The following is a 20,079-nucleotide window of genomic DNA, read 5'->3' on the forward strand; positions in this document are numbered from 1 at the left end:
CTGGTATCAGTAACTTGGGACACACCCAGCAGTAACAATTCTTACTGTAGGCAGCCTGTAAGCAGTACTATGTAAAGGCTCTTCCATTCCCCAGCAGCACTGCCTGCTCTGGTGCTCAGGTCCATGGCTAGTTTGAAGCTACCTTAGGGTAGTGCTAATGTCATTCCTGTCAACTGGTACCAGGCCTGAGGATGCAGCTCTGTTTGTTTGTTTTTACAAAACAAACTGGATTGTATCTGAACTAGGATATAATGTAGCTGCAAATGTTTTAAAATTATTTTTCTAATACTGACTGCATAGAAGACAACATTTACACCTTTTCCTACTAATCCATGTTGGGAATTTGAAGTCTTTTTGAATACTTTTTTTCTCTGAAAAAAAGCACAACTACCAAAACAAAACTTTCAGAAAAGCATCAGCACAGCACAAGGGTTGAATCAGGATGAAAGCAAACTGGCAGGATATTAGCATGCGCAGGATGGAAGAGGCAGCAGATAAGCTTACACCACCACTTGGATTCTACAGTTAGAGTGTACTTGACAAGTGCTGTTATTTCCTCCTGGTCATGTGAGCAGTACAAGAAATTTATCATGCCTCATGCTCAATCTTACCTAAGAATTTCAGTTAATTTCATGCTTTTGCCTTCTTCTACTGTTGAGGTATTTTGCTTAGCCTCCTGAGTCATCTTAAGGGGTTTACCCAGTCAGAACAACTGATCTACAAGGATTAAGTTTCACCAGATTGTTTTAAAAGTACTCTTGAAAGAAGACAGAAAGTGTTTTTCTTTAAACTTTTAGTTTAATGCTACAGTATTTGTCTTCCTTCTATTCTGCAATTACAGTTGAGGTTCACAGGAATAGCTTCAGAGATTCTCAGCTACCAATGCTACAACTTCACTTTTAGATAAACACAAGTAAAAATTCTGGAATTTTCTTGCCATCATACTTAGGTTCACTTTGCAAAGCAGAAGTTCTGATGTGATGGATCTTTACAGAAGAGTGATTTAGGTGTCTTAATTAAAAAAAAATCCTTAAAAATATAATATCTTCAATTCAACATTCAGTTTATTTTCTAAAATAAAAAAAAAACATGCATAATTCTAATATACAGCATTTTATTCTTACCAAATACATGTTTATAAATATCTTTTTCCTTTTAATAAAGACCTCTATCTACAGTCCAGATCCTGAATGCCAATCTGCCCAACTGTTTTTCAGGCAAACAGATTCCACTGAAGAAAATGTAGATCCATATTGTTTCAGGTACTGGGAAACAAATGTACTTCAGAACAAAATAATGATCTCTTCAGGCACTTGCCATTTGGCTAACCCAAGCTTAAGAGTTTCATTATTTATAAAAGGCAACAAAACTGCAGTCTTTACAGCCTTCTTCGCTAATTTCCACATGAAAAAAGGTGCAAATCTAGACATTTACATCAGCCATCCTGCTAAGAGAAAATGCCATATTTCTTCTTCAATTCTTCAACAGAAGCATCTTTTAATCCCATGTGGGTCACATGATTGAATAATACCTGTGTAACTGAAAAAGAAAATCCCAACATGAATTCTTATTTTTGTAATTCACATTCTTAAAGTAAATTAGTCCAATTCTTTCCTTGGTGAGAGTAAGGGGCATATGGATTATAGAGTTGAAATACGAATTCAGTTTTGAACTATAGGGAGGATGAACACGTGTAGCAAATCAGAACTCTCACTTTGTTTTGATGCCCAGGAGCTACCTAACAACACTTCCTTAAACAGGTGTATAATTCAGGCAACAGACAGCTTTTAGTTTCTTTAGAATCTTGACACTATGCCACTGCATGCAGAAGACAAACTATGCCAATGGCAGATAAAGCTTACATCAGGTAAAGTCATGAATGCCATTCGTAAGAGGCATTGCACTTCAGTAAGTCAAGTTACTTTATTTTAAAGAGATTCACATTTCAAAATGTTTTAAGTATAATGGTAATTAGTGAAACTCAGCTGTAGATAGTGAATTTAAATTTACATGGTCCCGGAGAAATGATTTTCTTTTAAGAATCTCACTATTACACAGTCTGTCTGGTGTGCTAAATAAAGAAAAAGTTTGAGACAAAACCTACTTTTATAAACCATGAATTCAAGCCAATGTCAACACAAATTGCAAACCAACATGACTGATGCTTCCAGAACAGGACAGACAACTAGGCTGAGTGCTTTAGAGACTCTGTTTTCATTCTTTTGCCAACAGAAAAGTCAGGATTTGTCAAGAAATAGTTGTAAATTGTGAAAACCGTATAATCTGGATCCCTTGTATTTCAGATGTAAGATTTCATACAAATTCATATATTTGTAACATTACCAGCTACAAACTGACAAGCTAGCAAAGCTTATTTTATCAGAACAAAATGCAGTGGTATTACTGATTAAAAAAAGAGGATTTAGCTGTAGTTTTCTAGTCTAAACAATAAATAAGTAGTCAAAGGATTAAGAAAAATTACACAACATTCATATTAATTTCTAAAACAATAAAAAGCTAGACAACTAAAATGATTATTACATAGAATAAACAAGAATAATGCTAAGTTTTACATATTTTTTGCCAGATTCTGCAGTATCACAAAGTAAGCTTACAAAGACACTACCAAATTACTTACTTTTTTTTTCTGAACCTGACATAAACATTACAGCCATATCAAATCTTTTTAATTCAGAGAGCCTCTGGAGGATTTCAAGGATGAGTGACGGCTCCTCTTTCCTGAAAAAGATTATTACAAATATAAAAATAACCACTGTTGAATAGAAATATTAAGTAGCTGCAAGCAATATTGAAGTATTCAGGAACAAGAAATTAAAGGACCAATAAAATTCCCCTCTCTTTCATATTCCCTTTGTCTTTCCACTTGTCCATTCACAAAGCAAAAGGTCAATATCCAGAAACCTTTATGTAGGTATTATTGTTCTACTGAGCAAGAGTGAAGAAATACAAAAATCTAGACAGATGCAAATTGGCTGCTGGTCATGTACAGAATACCTACTACATTATTTAAAGCTTACACCTGGCTGTAACATCAATATTTTTATATGTATCAGGTAGTGTGAAAGTAAGCAGCACCTGTGGCCATAGAAAGCTCATTGAAAAGCTGAGCCAATTACAGCTGCCTTAATTTTCATCCATACAGAAAATTCCTAGATTGTGTTCATTTTACATTTTTCTGGTCAACAGTAAACAGGCACTGCCTTTGTTACAAATACTAGCAAATTGTATTTTTCTTTCATAATTTCACATTTCTTTTGGAGGGAGACAGGACTTTTACCTTACAGCAAACAATTTCAGCTTCCTAGCCTTTTTATGTTATATCACCAAATGCAGGACTGTATCTCTAAGACAGTATTTTTCACCCATTTGATGGATATTTTACTTTTTAAGGAAACCAAGGGAAAGGCAAGCATTGATCTATGCTTGCTTATCGCCATAAAACAGCACCGAAAAACACTGAGTGTGTGCTTCTCAGACAGTGTAATTCAGAAAAGCTGTACAGTGCCTCTGACAGACAAAATTAACTTCAGGACTCAAATAGTAGCATGGATAGAAATTTCAAAAATAACTTGTCAGGTCCTGTCTTATCAGAACCTCAGTCTCCAATACACATTTGCTACAGGCAACTGTAAAATGCTAGCAGATAATTAAGTCTGAATGAATCACAGTAAGTGTGCCATAAAACCAAAACCCTCTGAATTTCTCAGCTTTAGAAAGTTAAAATAGAAGACAATGTGCAATTTTATGTGCTCTCAGAATACACACACAATAATATGAACAAAAGTTATTTCATACAAATTAATGTAAGTTTCTGGTGCTCTTTAGCAAAGCACAATTCAACAACACTTGGTAGAAGTATTTTTTTCACTTCTTTTCTACCTGTTTTTTCATTGTGAGTTTCACTACTTAAAAAGCAACTATTGAGTAATTCCAATTATTTCATTATGCTCATGTAATGCTGTGTGCTGGAAACAATTTTGTAAGCCTGAGGATGGGACTAGAGAGAACACAAAAGAACCCCAAACACAAAACAAAAAAGCAACCTCCCCCCACCACAAAAACCCCAAACCTTTCAAAACACCAGTAAGCAATGTAAAACAAAGGAGTTAAACTTACTCAATGTAGAAGTCATGTAGAATTTTCAGGATCTGGTTAAACAAGTCTGGATCTAAGGACTTTTGAAACAACTTTGCATAAAGCGATGGCTCTATTTGCTATTGAAAAATTTTAGAAGTTAATTTTAGACAAAAAAAAAAAAAACACACAGCTGAGTCATGAGAATTACATGTGCATTTTTAGAAGGTCATGAACAATGCTGAAGTGCATGAAAGCAAAAAAATCAAATCACACAATTTAACATCAAACAACTATTTTTGCTTGTTTGCTTGGGTGTTTTTTCTAATGGTGATTTCTAACTTCTCTTAAATTTTTTTAGTGATCTTTTTTCAAAATATATGCGAATAAAAGCACACATTAAGTAGATTGCTGTGTTTCAAGTATTTGCTCAGTTCAAAAATACCACTATATCTAATTACCCTAGAAGCACTCATTTGAAAAGTTAGAATTTAATAGAGTTACAAATGTGAAGTCTTTAAAGAAGGGTCTATATTTGAAACATATATTTGTACTTAAAGCAAATAAATTATTTGTACTTAAAGCAAATAAAAAGGAGCAAAAGTATGTGAAGATAATTAAGTAAAGGTATTCTTGTACACTTGAGACACTCTAAACATACATATCCCTTCCACCTAAAATCCAAACACTGTTGATACTCTATGTTTCCTACCTTCAGGTATAAGTACATGTTTTCAGGGCAGTCTTTCAACTTTCTGAAGTCAGATTCAAGCTGGAAAGAATTTGCAGGAATGGGAGGAACTGAAGAAGCAGACATAAATGACCTTCCGATTTCTTTTTCTCTCTGTTTGCTTGCAGGAAAAGATGGATGCAATGTTGATGAAATTCCTTTCACATTTACGGGCACCCTACAAAGGTATTTTGAAACACACGATCAAATCAGCTTTTAAGGAAATTCTACAGTGAGACCTAATTGGAGATCCCTCTGTTCATTAAAAGCTAAAATACTGAAAACTTTTTAGAATAGAAAGTGTTTTAGTCTAAGCAAATATTTTAAAATTCCATCAAATTATACAAGCTTTATATTTGATTCACCTTCTCTTAAAAAAACCACATCTGCAAATACTCAGCCTCTCTCTACTTTGTTTCTGGAAATAACCTCATTTTATAGCAGGTTTCTCCCATATATACCTGACAAAACAAAAAAAAATTAGTATTTTCTACAATTTCATGATGCAAAGCAGTAACAATGTCAAATGGATAAACTAGTTTCAACACTGATAGCAGCAGATCTATTTTTTGTTCCTATAATTTGTCATTTAAGTCCACTGATTTCTTAGAAATGAAGAAATAGCTAAGAATATACTTTTTTCTTCAACACTTCACAGTAAATCCATCTGAGATAGAAAAGGTGTGTGAGGCCAGTGTTTCTCATAGAAATTCTTTGATAAGATTTCTTTATCTCAACAGAACGAAGCAGTGCTGATGCAGCAGACAACAAGTTCTAAGACTGAGCAAGGATAAAGCTTCTGTACTTCAGTGTAGTTTCAGCAAGACAGACTTCAGTTTGCCTAACTAACACAGTGTGACTTAGAAACTGAGCACATCTGAAGCTACCACCTGCCTCAGCAGAGGAAAGGGTGGTGACACTCATCTGCTCCTCTTCTCTCACACAACTGCGGTACAAAGAATGCTTCAACTCTGTTCAAAATATCTTCTAAAAAACAACGAATAGAAGTTGTAAAAACAGCTAAGGAAGACGGAGTGCCCAAGCAAGAAAGAGTACAGCATGCAGGACAATATGAATTCCTTTATATTTGCAATGTAATTCTGAGTTTTCCACCTGACACTAAATAGGCCATATTTGTCTCAACCACTGAGTGGTCAAAAAGGCAGATGTGCAAGGACTGCAGTTTCTTTCAACATTTCTTTTTCAATTCAGATTCTCCAAAGTATCTTCAATATCTCACCACATGTAGACATCTGGAAATTAAGATTATATTTCAACTACATTTACCTTTTAAAAAGAGGATCAGAATTATTATACTTACTGTAATAGTGACGTATCACAGATTTCTTCTATTTTCAAGTGCTTTGCTTTTGGAGTATCAGCTGTAGTCAACTGATCATCCTGATCTAGAGCTTCTGTTGCTTCAACACTCTCGAAATTCCTCCAGTTATTGACTAAAGTAGTGCTGGGCAATTCACCATCTGATGTGTCATCATCAACTTCTTCAATATCTATTCTTTGCAATGGCTTCTAAACAGAGCACAGACCTCATGTCACACGTGCACTCAACCTAAGTGTTTAAACAGACTCCAGACACAGCTGTGTGTAACTTAAAATAATCGTATGATAACCAGTTACCTCTGCAGTGGTGCACAGAGAAGACATTTTCATAAAGGTCAATGGCAAAACCAGGAAACCATAAAAATCTGTATAAAGTCTGATATGATAATTTTATTGCTTTACCCTCATAAACCAGTATATCCTTACCCTAGAGGATCTCTGCATGCGGTCTGTTTTCCAAGTAATAATTAAAAATGTATACTTTTTCACACTAAGGTTGAATAGGCATGATCTATCATATACTTTGTCCCATAATGTGGTAAAGCTTTGTAATTTAGCAAAACAAAAAAATATCCAACAACACAGGCCTTGGCCCACAACTTAAAATTTTGATATAATAAATACCTGTAACTCAACCCTGCTGACTGACGATATTACATACATCCTAAAGTAATTAATTCCACCATATACTAAAATGCTTCAGCTTATTTAATCTCTGCATGATCCCCATTATTTTTGACCATCACCTAGTACCACCATCACAGATCTAAGAAAAAAAGCTCTCATCACTTCTTGCTTTAGAACTTGATTTGCTCAACAGGAACATAGTATGTATGGCTCTAGAAATACTGATGCAAATGCACATGCTTAAACATACTCAACAATTTAGACTTCTAGGAAATGGAAGTACTAAAAGCACAGATGTTTAATCTATACTTATTCTACCTTAACAAAATAACAAGAGGAATACAATCAACCTAGCATCTTCACTAAATTTAGCAGCCAAACTAAACACTTAATAAATATAACTGTCTATAGTATTTCAGCTCTCCACAATAAATTCATCTAGGTTTAAAGAAATAATGTTTCTAGTTATTGAGAGGACATAATACTCCTCTCTCCCAAAGGATCAAAACAATTACACATTTTCTATTAGAACTATCCATCTGAATCACATTACTTATGAGGGTAAACAAAGGTTTTCAAATAGCATGAGTGCATACAAAGTATGAGCACTGTTTGTATTTACACAACTCATTGCTGAATGTATAAAGATTAAATGTACTCAAAGAGGAAGCCTAATACATAAAGAAAATAGGTATTACATTTTTTTCATCTATAACTCATTCATCTGACTATAACCACTGATAATTCATAGTCCAAATACATTGCTTATTGAAAACCAGTATCCAGCTGTCCTGCAGTTTACATGGATGAAAATGCACGCTCAAAACTCTTTGGAAAGCAGCCCTATGTGAAAGCAGCATACGGCACAAGTGGGCAGCTTGTCTTATAACCACTATGGCTGCTGTAAAAACTGTAAACAGCAGTAGAAATGAATTAAAGTTTACCCAGAGGTTCTCAACCCTCTCTCATTTACTCTCAACTGCGATGTTACTTATGGGCACAAGACAGGGTTTTGGGACTGCCTGCCTATTCTACATTATAAATGTATGCATACACTATGTTTGCTGAGGGTGGTATTGCAGGCTGAATGCTTACCCCACCACTGCTGTGAACATTAGCATTTCCTTGCATGTGTATGTTCTTGAAAAATATCAAAAGAGTAAATTTATGTATTTTTTGCTTTCCACAGGCAGGGCTATCTATCAGGGGTTAATCTACAATACAGAAAGCAGATTTTAACTCTAAACTCTACTTTTCCAGCCATTATAGAAAGCAATTCATGTAACAACTTACTGTTGATTTAATCTGTAATGGATTATCAATCATTTTCACTATATTTTTGATTTCCGCTTCTTTTATCAATACTGCAGGATATTCTTTGTGAGTCTGATGCTCTTTCTCAGCTAATTCCTGAAAAAAATGCCAAGTTGTCCAAAAGATCAGGTGTTCAATGAATAAATAAAAGGTATGTTAAAAATAATGTAATAAAGAATAAAAACCTTCTAGTACTATAGCCTTACAAAAAACTCCTAAACGAACAAAACCCCACTATACCCGAATAAGCATACATACATTCCTTATTTTCGTGAGTTCATTTATTGCTTGTTTATTTCCAGGTTCCAGCTTCAGAACAGCTTCAAAATCTGAGTGAAAAACAACACAGAAACTGCAGATATTTCAAGTTACAATGTACATGTGGCAGATTTTTAATCTTCTATTTTCCATTCATAGCTCTAAAAATAATTAAAGGCAGGTAAGTGACAGAATGGCCAAGGCTGGAAGGGACCATCAGTGAGTCATCTGGTCCAAACTCCCTACTCAAGCAGGGTCATCCTGGACTACAATGCACAGGATGGCATCCAGACAGTTCTGAAATATCTCCACTGAGGGACTCCACAACCTCTCTGGGAAATCTGTTCCAGTGCTTGATCACCTGCACAGTAAAGAAGTTCTTGCTCGTATTCAGGAGGAACTCCCTGTGCATCAGTTTCCACCTGCTGCCGCTTGTCCTATTGCATGGAACCACCGAGAAGAGCCTGGCTCCCTCCTTTTGACACCTTCCCTTCAGATACTGATAGACATTGGTGAGGTCACCCCTCAGTCATCTCTTCCCAAGACTGAACAGGCACAGGTCCCTCAGCCTTTCCTCATAAGAGAGATGTTCCATTCTCCTGATCATCTTTGTCACCCTCTGCAGGATCCACTCCAGGAGCTCCATGTCTCTCTTGCACTGAGGAGCCCAGAACTGGATACAGCACTCCAGATGTGCCCCAGCAGGGCTGAGTGGAGGGGCAGGATCACCTCCCTGGCCCTGCTGGCAGTGCTCTTCTCAGTGCAGCCCAGGATTCCATTGGCCTTCCTGGCCACAAGGGCACTGCTGACCTATGGACAGCTTGTTGTCCACCAGGTCCTTCTCCTAGCAGGTCAGCCTGAGTCAGTGCTGGTACAGGGGTTGTTCTTCCCCAGGTGCAGGGCCCAGCACTTGCCTTTTGGATTTCTGACGGTACCTCTCTGCCCATCTCTCCAATCTATCAAGGTCTTTCTGGAAGGCTCACAGCACTCTGGGGTATTGGCTGCTCCTCCAAGCTTTCTATCATCACTTAACTTGCTGAGGAGGCATCTGCCCCTTCATCAAGTCACTGATGAACAAGTTAAACCACAATGGGCTCAGTATTGAACTTTGAGGCAAACCACTAGTGACAGGCCTCCAGCTAGACCCAGTGTCACTGATTAAGACCCTCTGGGACCTGTTGTTCAGCCAGTTCTCAATCTACCTCACTGTCCCCTTATAAGTCATCCTAATGCCTATATCATGACCTACTTTTAAACGAGCTTTCCAAACTATTTCTTGCCACTTAGCAACAGCTGTTCACACAAAACTGTCTTCTCATTATGTGGGCACCAACACAAGTTTTTATACATATTCAGTGAAATCCAAGAGAAACCGCTTAATTCTTAACTTCTGCACTGATAATCTCAGTAAGTCAGAACAAAAAAGATCAGGATGTCCTTATACTCATCTATTACCTACCACATTTAGGCTAATTCAAAATCATACCTTGAATAGCTTCCTTTAACTTCCCAAGAGCAACTCTGGCAGCTCCTCTTCTGGCAAAAGCTTTAGAATAGGAAGCATCTAAGAGCAGAGCTTGTGTGCAGTCATCTTCTGCCTCTTTGTACCTCAGCAAAAGCATAGTACAAAATTAATAATCAGTTTCAAGAGGCAGTTTCAACTGAAACAATAGAAACCAATTAAAATATAAAGGTAGATCTTCATTACCTACATACATAAACGTATCACTGAGCTAAAATGTGAATTAAAAAACTCCCATAAAATATGGTTTCTCAGCACCTTGAAATTTAAGCTGTATCTGTTGGTATCTCATAACAAAGTGCTGACTCTTTTTAGGATTACAAAAAATCATATCCTCTGTAAAGAAAAAAAGCCACATTAAAGCTTGTCAGAGCAGAGACCACTTTAAAAATTCAACAACAGCCTTAAAATTGAAGTTAGTACCATGGCTTTGTACTTCTGAAACCAGAAATACCACTGCAAACAAAGAAAAGGTACCAGAGAGAAGCAAGTATGCATGAGAATAAATTTCTCTACATTTGTAATTCTGTGACTTGTCCTTAACTATTTCAAAATGAGAACTCAGAATATCCTTGCATTAATGTAATTTGCTTCATTTTAAGATTAAATTTCCTCATCCCATTTATATTGTTACATTAGATCATGATTCCACTATGTGCTTAATAAAGTATTTTCATTCATTCCTCTTCTCCATGTTCTAACTACCATTAAATTTATGCAAATTAATTTTTATTTTCTGTTCTCACCAACACTAGCAGTTTGGAAGAATACCAATGTGCTTTTGTTACATTTTATGTTTGGTCCTCTTTCAAATGTAAAGATCCATGATACAAGATTTATTATAGGGAATCAATTTTCTTGCTTGGTCATTCAATTAAAGTATTGCTTCCTCTGAATTTCACAGAAGATTATGTGCATTCTGATATCCTTTAAATTACAAGTGTTGTGTCAGAAATACTATCCATGCAACCCATCTTATCCTAATTTGAGATCAATCTACTGTCTTTAGAGATACTCAGCCATGCAACATTAAAACAGATGACCAACATAAGCCTCTGCTCTTCATGCTTACAAGTTTTAAATTACCACACCATCACAGAGCCAAACTAAGTTCACACCTAAAAAAGAGAACTTATTTAATTTGCTGGAAAGCATAAATTTACGTAAAGTTTCTGAGTTATTTGGATAAAACTTAATTAAAAATAAACAAGCAATACATACATCCGTCTATCAGTGAAGTTAAAAAACCATTTTTAAATACAAAAATTTCCAGAAAAAGCTTTCATTCATTCCCTCTAAAGTCAGAAGTTATAATCCACTTCTTTTTACAGTGCAATGTTTAGTAGCAGACTGGGTTTCATAGTCAAAGACAAAGCTTTGGGCAGTTCCTTTCAGAAAGGTGAATACCTGGATTTTGCACACATAAAAGAATGAAAATCCAACTTCAGAAACCATTATTTCATACTGGTGATATTTTATTCTCTCACTTGCTTCCTACAAATTGCATTTTGAGATCACACATACAGATTTGTTCCCTCTCCTTTACTGCTTTCAATGTAATTTATTCTATACTGCATTCTAACAAAAATGAGGAGTGACAATAACTCGAGTGAAAATCTGCTGGATCATTATTCCTCCTGATTTACAACAAACAATACAACATGTGCAATTCCACTTACTTCTCAATCTTTAGGTAGGCCATGGCTCTGTTAGCTGGCAGTAGTGCATTGGTGCCATCTGCTGCGATACCACGGGTGTAACATGCTATTGCAGCCTCATACTTTCCTTCTTTGAAATAACCGTTACCCTGGAATATTTAGGTCCAAAAAAAAAAAACCCACCACTGAGAAAATCCAGTGCAATTAACTTTGTCTTATCCTTTTTTGCAGAGAGGGTGACAACATTATAAGGATGAATTGCAAAGAACACCCACATCAGGTCAGACAGCTACAGCATATTTTTTCCTATCTAAGTTTGGAGGCAGAACACAAAAACTATCTTAATACTTTCTAATACTTCAAGGATAAAAAACAAACTTTGCAGACTTGTAAGTCTACAACTTGTTATTTAACTTTATGCTTGATGTGCAGGATAACCTACCCTGTACCTCATGAATTTAAACACAAGCTGAACATTTACAATTCCCCTTTCAAGATGATTATATGCATTTCACAAATTCATATTTATCCTGCTCCATAAAACTTATCGTCAAATATCACTTGGGTCCATATGTTGTTGTTTTCCATACAAGAAAATTACATTACTTTTTTGCTTGTTTCTGGGGGACTAAAATTACCTTTTGTTTCTCAATACTGATTTGAAGCTGCACATCATCTCTGCTACTACTCTACTGACTGACAAAAAAACAGAAAGGCCACAGTTCAGACTTGACAAGGATCCACGTCACCAGGAACAATCCTGCAGTGAGTCAGCTCTGCTGCCAATGAACTATTGCATTAGACTGAAATTTCTCTTCTGAGACCTAGTCAAACTCTCGTTCCTTAATGCATACTTTCATTCTTATCTGACTAATTACTTTTTACAACCAGTATAGCAAACCTGTAACAAGTCAGGAGTTACATAACTAAGTAAGTGAGCAGAAAAATTATGGTTTAGTTGGTAACTTTATTTATTTATTGAAAGAGTGGTGAGAGGGAGAAATCAATGAGCCAACTGTGAGTCAAGACTATGCATCCAGAAATACATTATTATTGTCATTGTAGCCTGCACCCCCAAAGTCCTTTTTATAACTCCTATTCATCATGTAATCAGACATTTAAAAACAAGAAATAGTCCACAACTCCCCTTGGACAAGCAAGCATCAAGATGCTTATACAGAGAAATGGAATCTCTGTAAAGTGCAGTTAAAATTCTACTTGTCTTACCATATATTTGAAATTTTGCATAAACAATTTGGGCTGTAAAAGCTACCTTTTATAATTATTCCTCCACACAAATCTAAACAGAACTCACTGTCCCAACTCACCTTCCTGAAGGCAAAATGGGAAACACTTAAGGTAACATCAAGGACATTCCATGTTCCATGTATGAAGTTCAAGGCAGTATCAAGTATAATTTATACATTTGCATAACTAAAAGCAGCATAACTAACAGCACAACACAACTTTTTTCTTTGCTGGGTTTCTCCTGTTCCACCAGAACCTGTGACCTACCAGATCTTTTTCTGCAATTGCCTTCTGCTTGAGCTGCTGGTCTTCAATGCGCTTTTTCTCTTCATCTGTTAATCCTGTTCTGACTGCATCTTCAAACTCTTTCTGTTCTGAATTTTCTTTTAATGACAGAGCCTGTAAAAACATAATTTTCCCCTTCAGTAAGTATTTCCCCATTTAAACATTTTCAGAACATAAATTACAATAATTTCTAAACTTTTAAGATAAGAAAATCTGCCAAGCTTTTTAACAGCACTGCCTGTGTTGTAAATTAAATATAAATTGAAGAGACAATTTAAAAACAACTTGAAATTGTTTCTTGAAAATGTATTTCTTTCAGGGACTGCAAGTCAGAATAATGCTTGGTAAATGAAAAGTATGTAGCTTCTGAGGCACAGCATGAAATTACTTATGGGACCTTTCTATACAGTCCAATTCATGTATCATTTATTTCTTCAATTACTGGAGACTTTGCATCTTCATTCTGAAAATAAGTATTTCAAGCACTGTCAAAAACACAGTTGAAGAGATGTAAGTAAATTCATACAGAAGCGACAGGTGAGCTTATATTTACAAAGGTCATAATTAACATTCTCCTTGCCGTGAAAAGGATCTAACTTGCACTAGGCATATTTTGCTCTGTTCTTAGAACAACTTTCTGGTTTGGTTGACCACAGCAATCAGTGGGACTACAAGCAGGCTAGCAATGCAGTTTTATGGCCAAGAGAACACAGAAGTTCTCTCCTGTGCTGTGCTTCCTTATACCAAAATACTAAGCATGACTGAAAAGAGCATTAACACAGGAGATAGAAAATTGGGGCAAATTAAAAAATAAATCAGACAACCAACCCACTAAAACCCAACCAACCAACAAAAAGTCCAAAAGACACCAGATGGTGCACACTTACACATGCAGTCTTAGTCTGAGATCCAATATTACACTGATATTTGCATATGTGAGTTTCTCCAAAAGAAACTCCAATAAAGATTTTGACGTCGGTGAACTTCAGATGCCAGAAAAAGCATGTGAGACTTTATTGAATCAGTTCTCATTATAAAAATTGACACAGATATAAACTGAACAGGGTGTATTAATTTCTGTTAGAGTCTATTAATCTTTTTACCTGATCAATTTTCTTCAATTCATTTTTTGCTTCGAAATTCTTTGCATCCAGCTCCAAAACTTTTTCATAATCTATCAGAAGACCAGAAAAGTATGTTTCAGGTAGGAAGCAGAGACCAGTAAGCTGAGCATTCTTTTGAGATAAACCTTTTTTGTAATTACCCAAGAAGCCTGAGATATTTTAAGTAATACATCATTCTAGAACAGTTAAAGCTGAATTATTCAAGAACTAATAACATCTACTGCTATAATTTGGACTTGCTACTTGAATTTTACCTTGCCAGAAGAATATGCAACATAGTATTTCAATTCTTTGTTTATAGGAAACAAAAATTAAATTCCTCCACCAAAGAAGCAGATCACATAAATTTGCATTTTAAGAAAAGCATTTAAAAAAGACCCACCTTCTTTAGCACCATGAAGATTTTTCAAAGCAAAGCGAGCGGCCCCTCTTCTCGCATAAGCCTTTACGTAATTTTTATCTAAAGCAAGTGCTAAATTGCAGTCAGATTCTGCAACAGAAAACCTATCAAAGAAAAAAGTAGTTGGACACATCTAGGTTACAAACCCCAAAATTTCAGTTCACCCTACTCTGAGCCTCACCAGGTTCTTCATAACACGGGAATCTTACAGGCTTCAGAAGTGGCTCAAACCAAGTACTTAAACATTTCTTGATTCCAAATACATTAAAATAAGAAAGGAAAACAGCAGTAACAGCAGTAAAGAATCTCTACTGCCACAGAAAGAATAACCAATCCCCCTGTATCCTTTCTTCACCCAAAACAAATGAAAGTCTTAGAAACAGAGCTCACTGAATGTGAAAGGCAATTTAACTTTCTCTTCCTCTTTTTCCTTCAAGTCTTACACTGTTAACACAGAAGATGGTGAACTGTTAGTGTGCAAGCCAAGGAAGAACTGATAAAGGAGAGTACCAGATTGCTTCTCCTACCGAGTCTTGTTTTACTATGAAACTGGAAGGCAGGTTGCAACAATGGCCTTACACAGACTGAATCACAGCATGACGTATAAATCAAGAATTAAAACTAGACCAAAAATCTGAAGGTAGTGTTTCAAGTACATAAATATTACAGATTTAACAATGCAAGTCTTACTTTTTCATTCTATAAAAAGCTGATGCTCTGTTTGTGGGCAATATTGGATTGTATGGATCAGAATGCATCCCTCTAGTATAGCATTTTATAGCTTCATCAAAGTTTCCCTGTTTAAAGTAGTTATTCCCCTGTGAATAGAAAAAAGCATTTTCAGCAAGTTACTGTACATTGGCAGACACATTGCTAATTAAAAACCCTTAAAAAAATAAAAGTATTCTAGAAATGCTTCAACATTTCTCATGAAATACTGCTTTACTATGAAATATGCTAACTATTATACTCTAAGTGCACCATATTAAATACTTTTCATGATATATTCTACAACATAGAACTGTAAGATATTAATTTTCAGTATCTCTAGGTCATTTCCAGAAACATGTAACAAGGACACACATAGCTACTTAAATCACTGAATGGGTTTTTTTTTTAAGTTTTTAGTAACTAGGTTTGGCATCTTTGCTTTCCAAGTCAACATTCTCATTTCTGCCTCCTCTGGGACACAACTTTTACCTCATGCACCCTCAATGACCTCACTGCAGCCAAGATAACAATAGCCAAAGATACCTCAGCTTCTCAGTGTAGACTGCAGATTACACGTGAAGAAATTCCCACAGCAGCAGGAATACAACACAAATATCACCCACACAGACAATTTAAAACAAACAAACAGACAACTCACCCCACAAAAACCCAAACCAAAGCTAGAACTACTGAAGTCAATATTGACTGGCAGATGGGTTAGGTGATTGCTTACAAACAGAGAAGTTTATCAAAAACACAGAAGCTGCCACTCAACTTAGCCTATTTCTCATGGCAACAAAGCCTGAGGTAGATCTCTTACTATATCCTACCTTATTAGGTAAAACTGAAGCAATTTAATCTTGCCATTATTAAAGCCATGAAGTTCACCCATCATTCCCAGATGTACTGGCCTCACAAAAGGAGTATTTTTAAGTTTTTCCAGATTTAGTTTGGGGCATTCAGATGTTGTGTTCAGGTAAAAAAACAGTTTGCTCTATATAGCAATTCTATACAGCCACTGAACTTCTCAAAGCAAATCAACACCAATACATTTATCACCACAGGCATACATTAATTAGAATCTGCCACGCTTGCTGCTACTGACAATGAGAAGGAATAGAACTGGAGTGAGAATTTTCTATTTTGGAATAATGAGCAGGAAACAAGACAGGAAGACTTCCAAATAGGCAATTGTTTACCAGATGTGTGGTCTCAGTAGATGATCTTTTAAAACAAAATTGCAAATACTCCTATACTAAATTTTCTTTTTTAATCAGTAATAAACATCTATAATTCTATAACCTTTTCCTTCTCTGCAAGCGCTTTTTCAGCATCTATGTGAATTCCATCTTCTTCAGAGTCTGATTCTGGAGATACAGAGTCATGAGTACTATCTTCTTTATCAAGTTCTTCAAGTATTTTATCCTGTAATCAAAAAAAAAAAAAAAAAAAACCCAAATGGTTGGCTTCATTATAATTTAACAGTGCAAAATATACAAGTAAGATTTTATTAATGCGTCCTCCAATACTGACAGTTGTGCTTAGTCTTATATTCTACTATAATTATGACCTTTTAATAGGCCTATTGTTAAAACAAGTTTTTTTCCCCTTAAACTCAAATTCAATCTGCTGGATGACAGCACAGTCAATAGAAAACCAAGCATTTATTGATATTCCAAATAAACATGTAACCTTTTTGGGAGAAAGCTACCTTATGTCCACACAATACACAGCACAGTAAGATACTGACGAGTGGACTGAATTCTCAGCATTGTAACAAAATTTTATTTAACACAGAATCAACTGGGGACAAGACTCTGGCAACAAAGCAAATCTTAAGACTCACCACATCAAGTTTTCCCCATGCTTCATAATCGTAAGACTTGATCTTGTTTTTCTTGTTTTCCTCAGAGGTTATCTTTGAAGGGACTTTATTTTTGCTTTTCTTCTTTTTCTTAAAAGCCTTGTTTCGAATTGGTGGCAAATTCTAAATAGAATTATGTAACTTTTTATAAAACAGATGTGTGAAAATCACTTACACTGAAGAATCTACAGCACCTGTATCTAGACAAAATATCTATCTACTGGCTAGTTTTATTTTAGAAATCCATCCAACAAGCTGTTCTCATGAGCTCTACAAAACCATTAAGAACTACAAGCATAAACCTTTCAACACTTAAAGTAAATATTACATGTATGATATAAAACTCAGTTTTAGAAGACAACTCTCTTCAGAGTATCACTGAAGAATCACTTCAATATACTAAATGTCAGCAGTAAATTACCGATACTGATGCTGCAAACAGAAAAATTCTCATAGATCTACCCAGAACCAATAAAAAATTTACTGGCCTCATCACCTTCAGAGGCTACTGTCCCATAGCTCTGTTAGTGGTGCAGTTCACAGAGAAATCTCTCTCTTACTTGAGGTGAAGAACACATCATGGATTAGTTTATGCCTTCTATTCAGATATTTTAAGTAAAAAAATATAATTTTGCTAACGTAAAACATAATTATTATAAACACTATCACATTATGAATAGCTGAGTTGACACTGGTCTTGTGTTTTCTTACCTCTTCTGGGACCCCACTCTGTTTCCTGAGCTCAGAATCCACTTCTTTAATATCTTTTTCCCAGCTCTCCAATTCTCTCACAAAATCCTGCAGCTCTTCAGCATTTTGCTTCACTTGCAGCTGCAGTTCTATTGCTTTACTTGGTGCACTCATCATAATCTGCCAAAATTCAAGGAATAAAGCTTTCTAAAAAGAAGTTGGTAGTGAAGGAAGCTGGCTACTTCAAAATTAACAAGTCTGACTTACGTGCCAGTCAGACTTCCCAATAGTACAGTAGGAACATTAAACACTAAGAGACTAAGAAGAAACACAGTTTAAATGTCTTTGAAAAAATGAAGGGAAGCCATATTACTCAGATAAAACAAAGTATATCATAATGTGGATATTCTCAGTTCAGTCAGAGAGAAAAAGAGAAGGTTTTCTAACCAGCTGAGAGCCTGGGAGACTGTTGGGAAAGAATGTAAATAATTCTCTAATCTGTCTTGTTGTTCACATTGTTTATAGATAAGTTCTGCCACTGTGCATCATTCACTGCACACCAATGGTGTGAGATGTTTTTACTCTAAGACCAATGAAATTAGTTTGCACGATGTTCTCTATATATAGGGCAGTGCATTTGAAATAAATCAGAATTCATTATCTTTGCCTTTGACTTGGAGTCTTCTCGTTACCGTCCTGCTCTACGGCGACAATCATAACAAACGTTTTCCTAAGTAAATATAAGGTAAAGCACCCAACAAGTCAATGGTAATCCTGAAATTGCAAGCAAGTCCCTAAAACACTGTTTAATAATTATTAATACTTGTTTGTCTTCATAAATTTTGTTGTCTCAAGTGAAAGAAGTTTTGTTATCACAAAAATATGAAGTCACAATTAAAAAGTAACCTTAAAAAATTTTTGGTTACAATTCAGAAAAAAAGAAACCCCACATGTGTACAGTTCACAGCAAAAAATCTGAAAGGATGAAGCAAACATGTTTTGAAAACAATCATGATTAAGTAACTCATGATAAGCTACATACAAACTTCGACAAAGAGAGTTATAGACGGCTGCTAACTATAACCTCTTGATGGCAAGATTCAGGATCTGTTACAAGCCTCATGGAAATATAAATAAGCAATTTGTAGATGTACTACACATAAAGCTTTTAAGGAAGAAAAAGGTCTAGGTTACCTGACATGCTTTATTTAATATTATTTTTCACACCTGTGCAATAACCTAGTAGTACAACAATATAAAAATTTATAAGCCAAATAAAGATAATGATTTCTGTGGTACAATGTGCCATCCATAATTACAGAGAAGGGTCTCAAAGAGATGGAAAAACACACTGCACAATTACCACTGAACTAATGCTACCAAAGTAGAAACGTTTTTACATGCTCAGGAATAAGCAGCTGAGTAGATGCCCGACTGCAGCAGCTGGTTTTGCCCTAGTTCATACAAAGGTGGTGACATAATTATCCTGAGCAACGTGTTAGGTCTATTTGAAACAAAACAAAAGAAACTTTCAGTGAAGCCAAAATTACATAGCTTTCATCATGTTTCCAGTTAAGGAGCTTACTATGTTTTTTTCCACCTTCAACTGCTGTCTCATGCCGAACTACCACTTTAATATTCAGTCTGTTAATTTCGTGCAACTTGGGCTTGGACACATCAAATATTTCATAAAGCCTAGCATTTCTAGGTAGCTAGAACAAGATACTTAAAATATGCAAAATAATACCTTGTAGTCTGCTGAACTTTTCTTTTTCCTATGTCTGACTAAAACAGTGTTCTCACGCAGGTCAAAATCTAACACGAAATCTGGCTGTTCGTTCTCTGCTACTCTACAGCATCCTGCTGAAGCGTATAAAGTCAAATTGCTCCGCTACCGACCAGCCGCACACAACTTAGCAACGACCTTAATCCACGCACTGACAAGCGGCCTCTGCGGCGCAGCTCTTAGACCCTTCAGGGCACTTTTATTCGACTCTCAACGCTGAGCCTTTCCAACACCCGAGGGCTGCTGGTTCCGGCGACTGCCCTGGAGCGGCAGCACAGGCCCGCCCTGGAGCGGGTCCCGAGGCCGCACCGCAGGCAGCCCCGAGGCAGAGCAGCCCCCCTGAGCCTCAACACCCGCCTCTGCACCGCCCGCATGCTGCAAGCGAGGCCTTGACTCCATCAGGGTGCACTCCCCCGCGCCTCGCCT

The 20,079-nt window shown here is 36.1% G+C and overlaps 1 protein-coding gene across 2 annotated transcripts; it reads right to left on the minus strand.

Annotated features, from left to right (window-relative positions):
* Window positions 1–1,046: 1,046 nt before the first annotated feature.
* On the minus strand, window positions 1,047–19,591 carry RPAP3 (RNA polymerase II associated protein 3). Of its 2 annotated transcripts, none has more exons than XM_068190070.1 (17): window positions 19,453–19,591; window positions 17,889–18,047; window positions 17,160–17,300; window positions 16,616–16,738; window positions 15,293–15,420; window positions 14,585–14,706; window positions 14,182–14,252; window positions 13,061–13,192; window positions 11,567–11,694; window positions 9,852–9,973; window positions 8,366–8,436; window positions 8,087–8,203; window positions 6,147–6,355; window positions 4,808–5,003; window positions 4,138–4,235; window positions 2,639–2,739; window positions 1,047–1,539 (listed from the first exon to the last, which is right to left on the minus strand). In XM_068190070.1, exons 1-17 carry the CDS (start codon window positions 19,483–19,485, stop codon window positions 1,448–1,450), a joined length of 2,043 nt encoding a protein of 680 aa, XP_068046171.1. In that variant the 5' UTR covers window positions 19,486–19,591; the 3' UTR covers window positions 1,047–1,447. The 2 variants fall into 2 exon arrangements, with proteins under 2 accessions (XP_068046171.1, XP_068046172.1); XM_068190071.1 differs by lacking the exon at window positions 19,453–19,591 and adding an exon at window positions 18,135–18,170.
* Between the last annotated feature and the right edge of the window lie 488 nt (window positions 19,592–20,079).

Source organism: Anomalospiza imberbis, chromosome 5 (genome assembly GCF_031753505.1).
Source record: "Anomalospiza imberbis isolate Cuckoo-Finch-1a 21T00152 chromosome 5, ASM3175350v1, whole genome shotgun sequence".
Lineage (NCBI taxonomy): Eukaryota > Metazoa > Chordata > Aves > Passeriformes > Viduidae > Anomalospiza > Anomalospiza imberbis.

Excerpts from the sequence above, each read along its gene's own strand:
- RPAP3 (XM_068190070.1), bottom strand. The coding sequence starts at position 19,485 with ATGAGACAGCAGTTGAAGGTGGAAAAAAACATA. Across the intron at positions 11,695-13,060 it reads CAATTGCAGAAAAAGATCTG|GGTAACGGTTATTTCAAAGA; the intron begins GTAGGTCACAGG and ends TAAATATTCCAG. Across the intron at positions 2,740-4,137 it reads CTACATGACTTCTACATTGA|GAAAGAGGAGCCGTCACTCA; the intron begins GTAAGTTTAACT and ends AATCTTTTTCAG.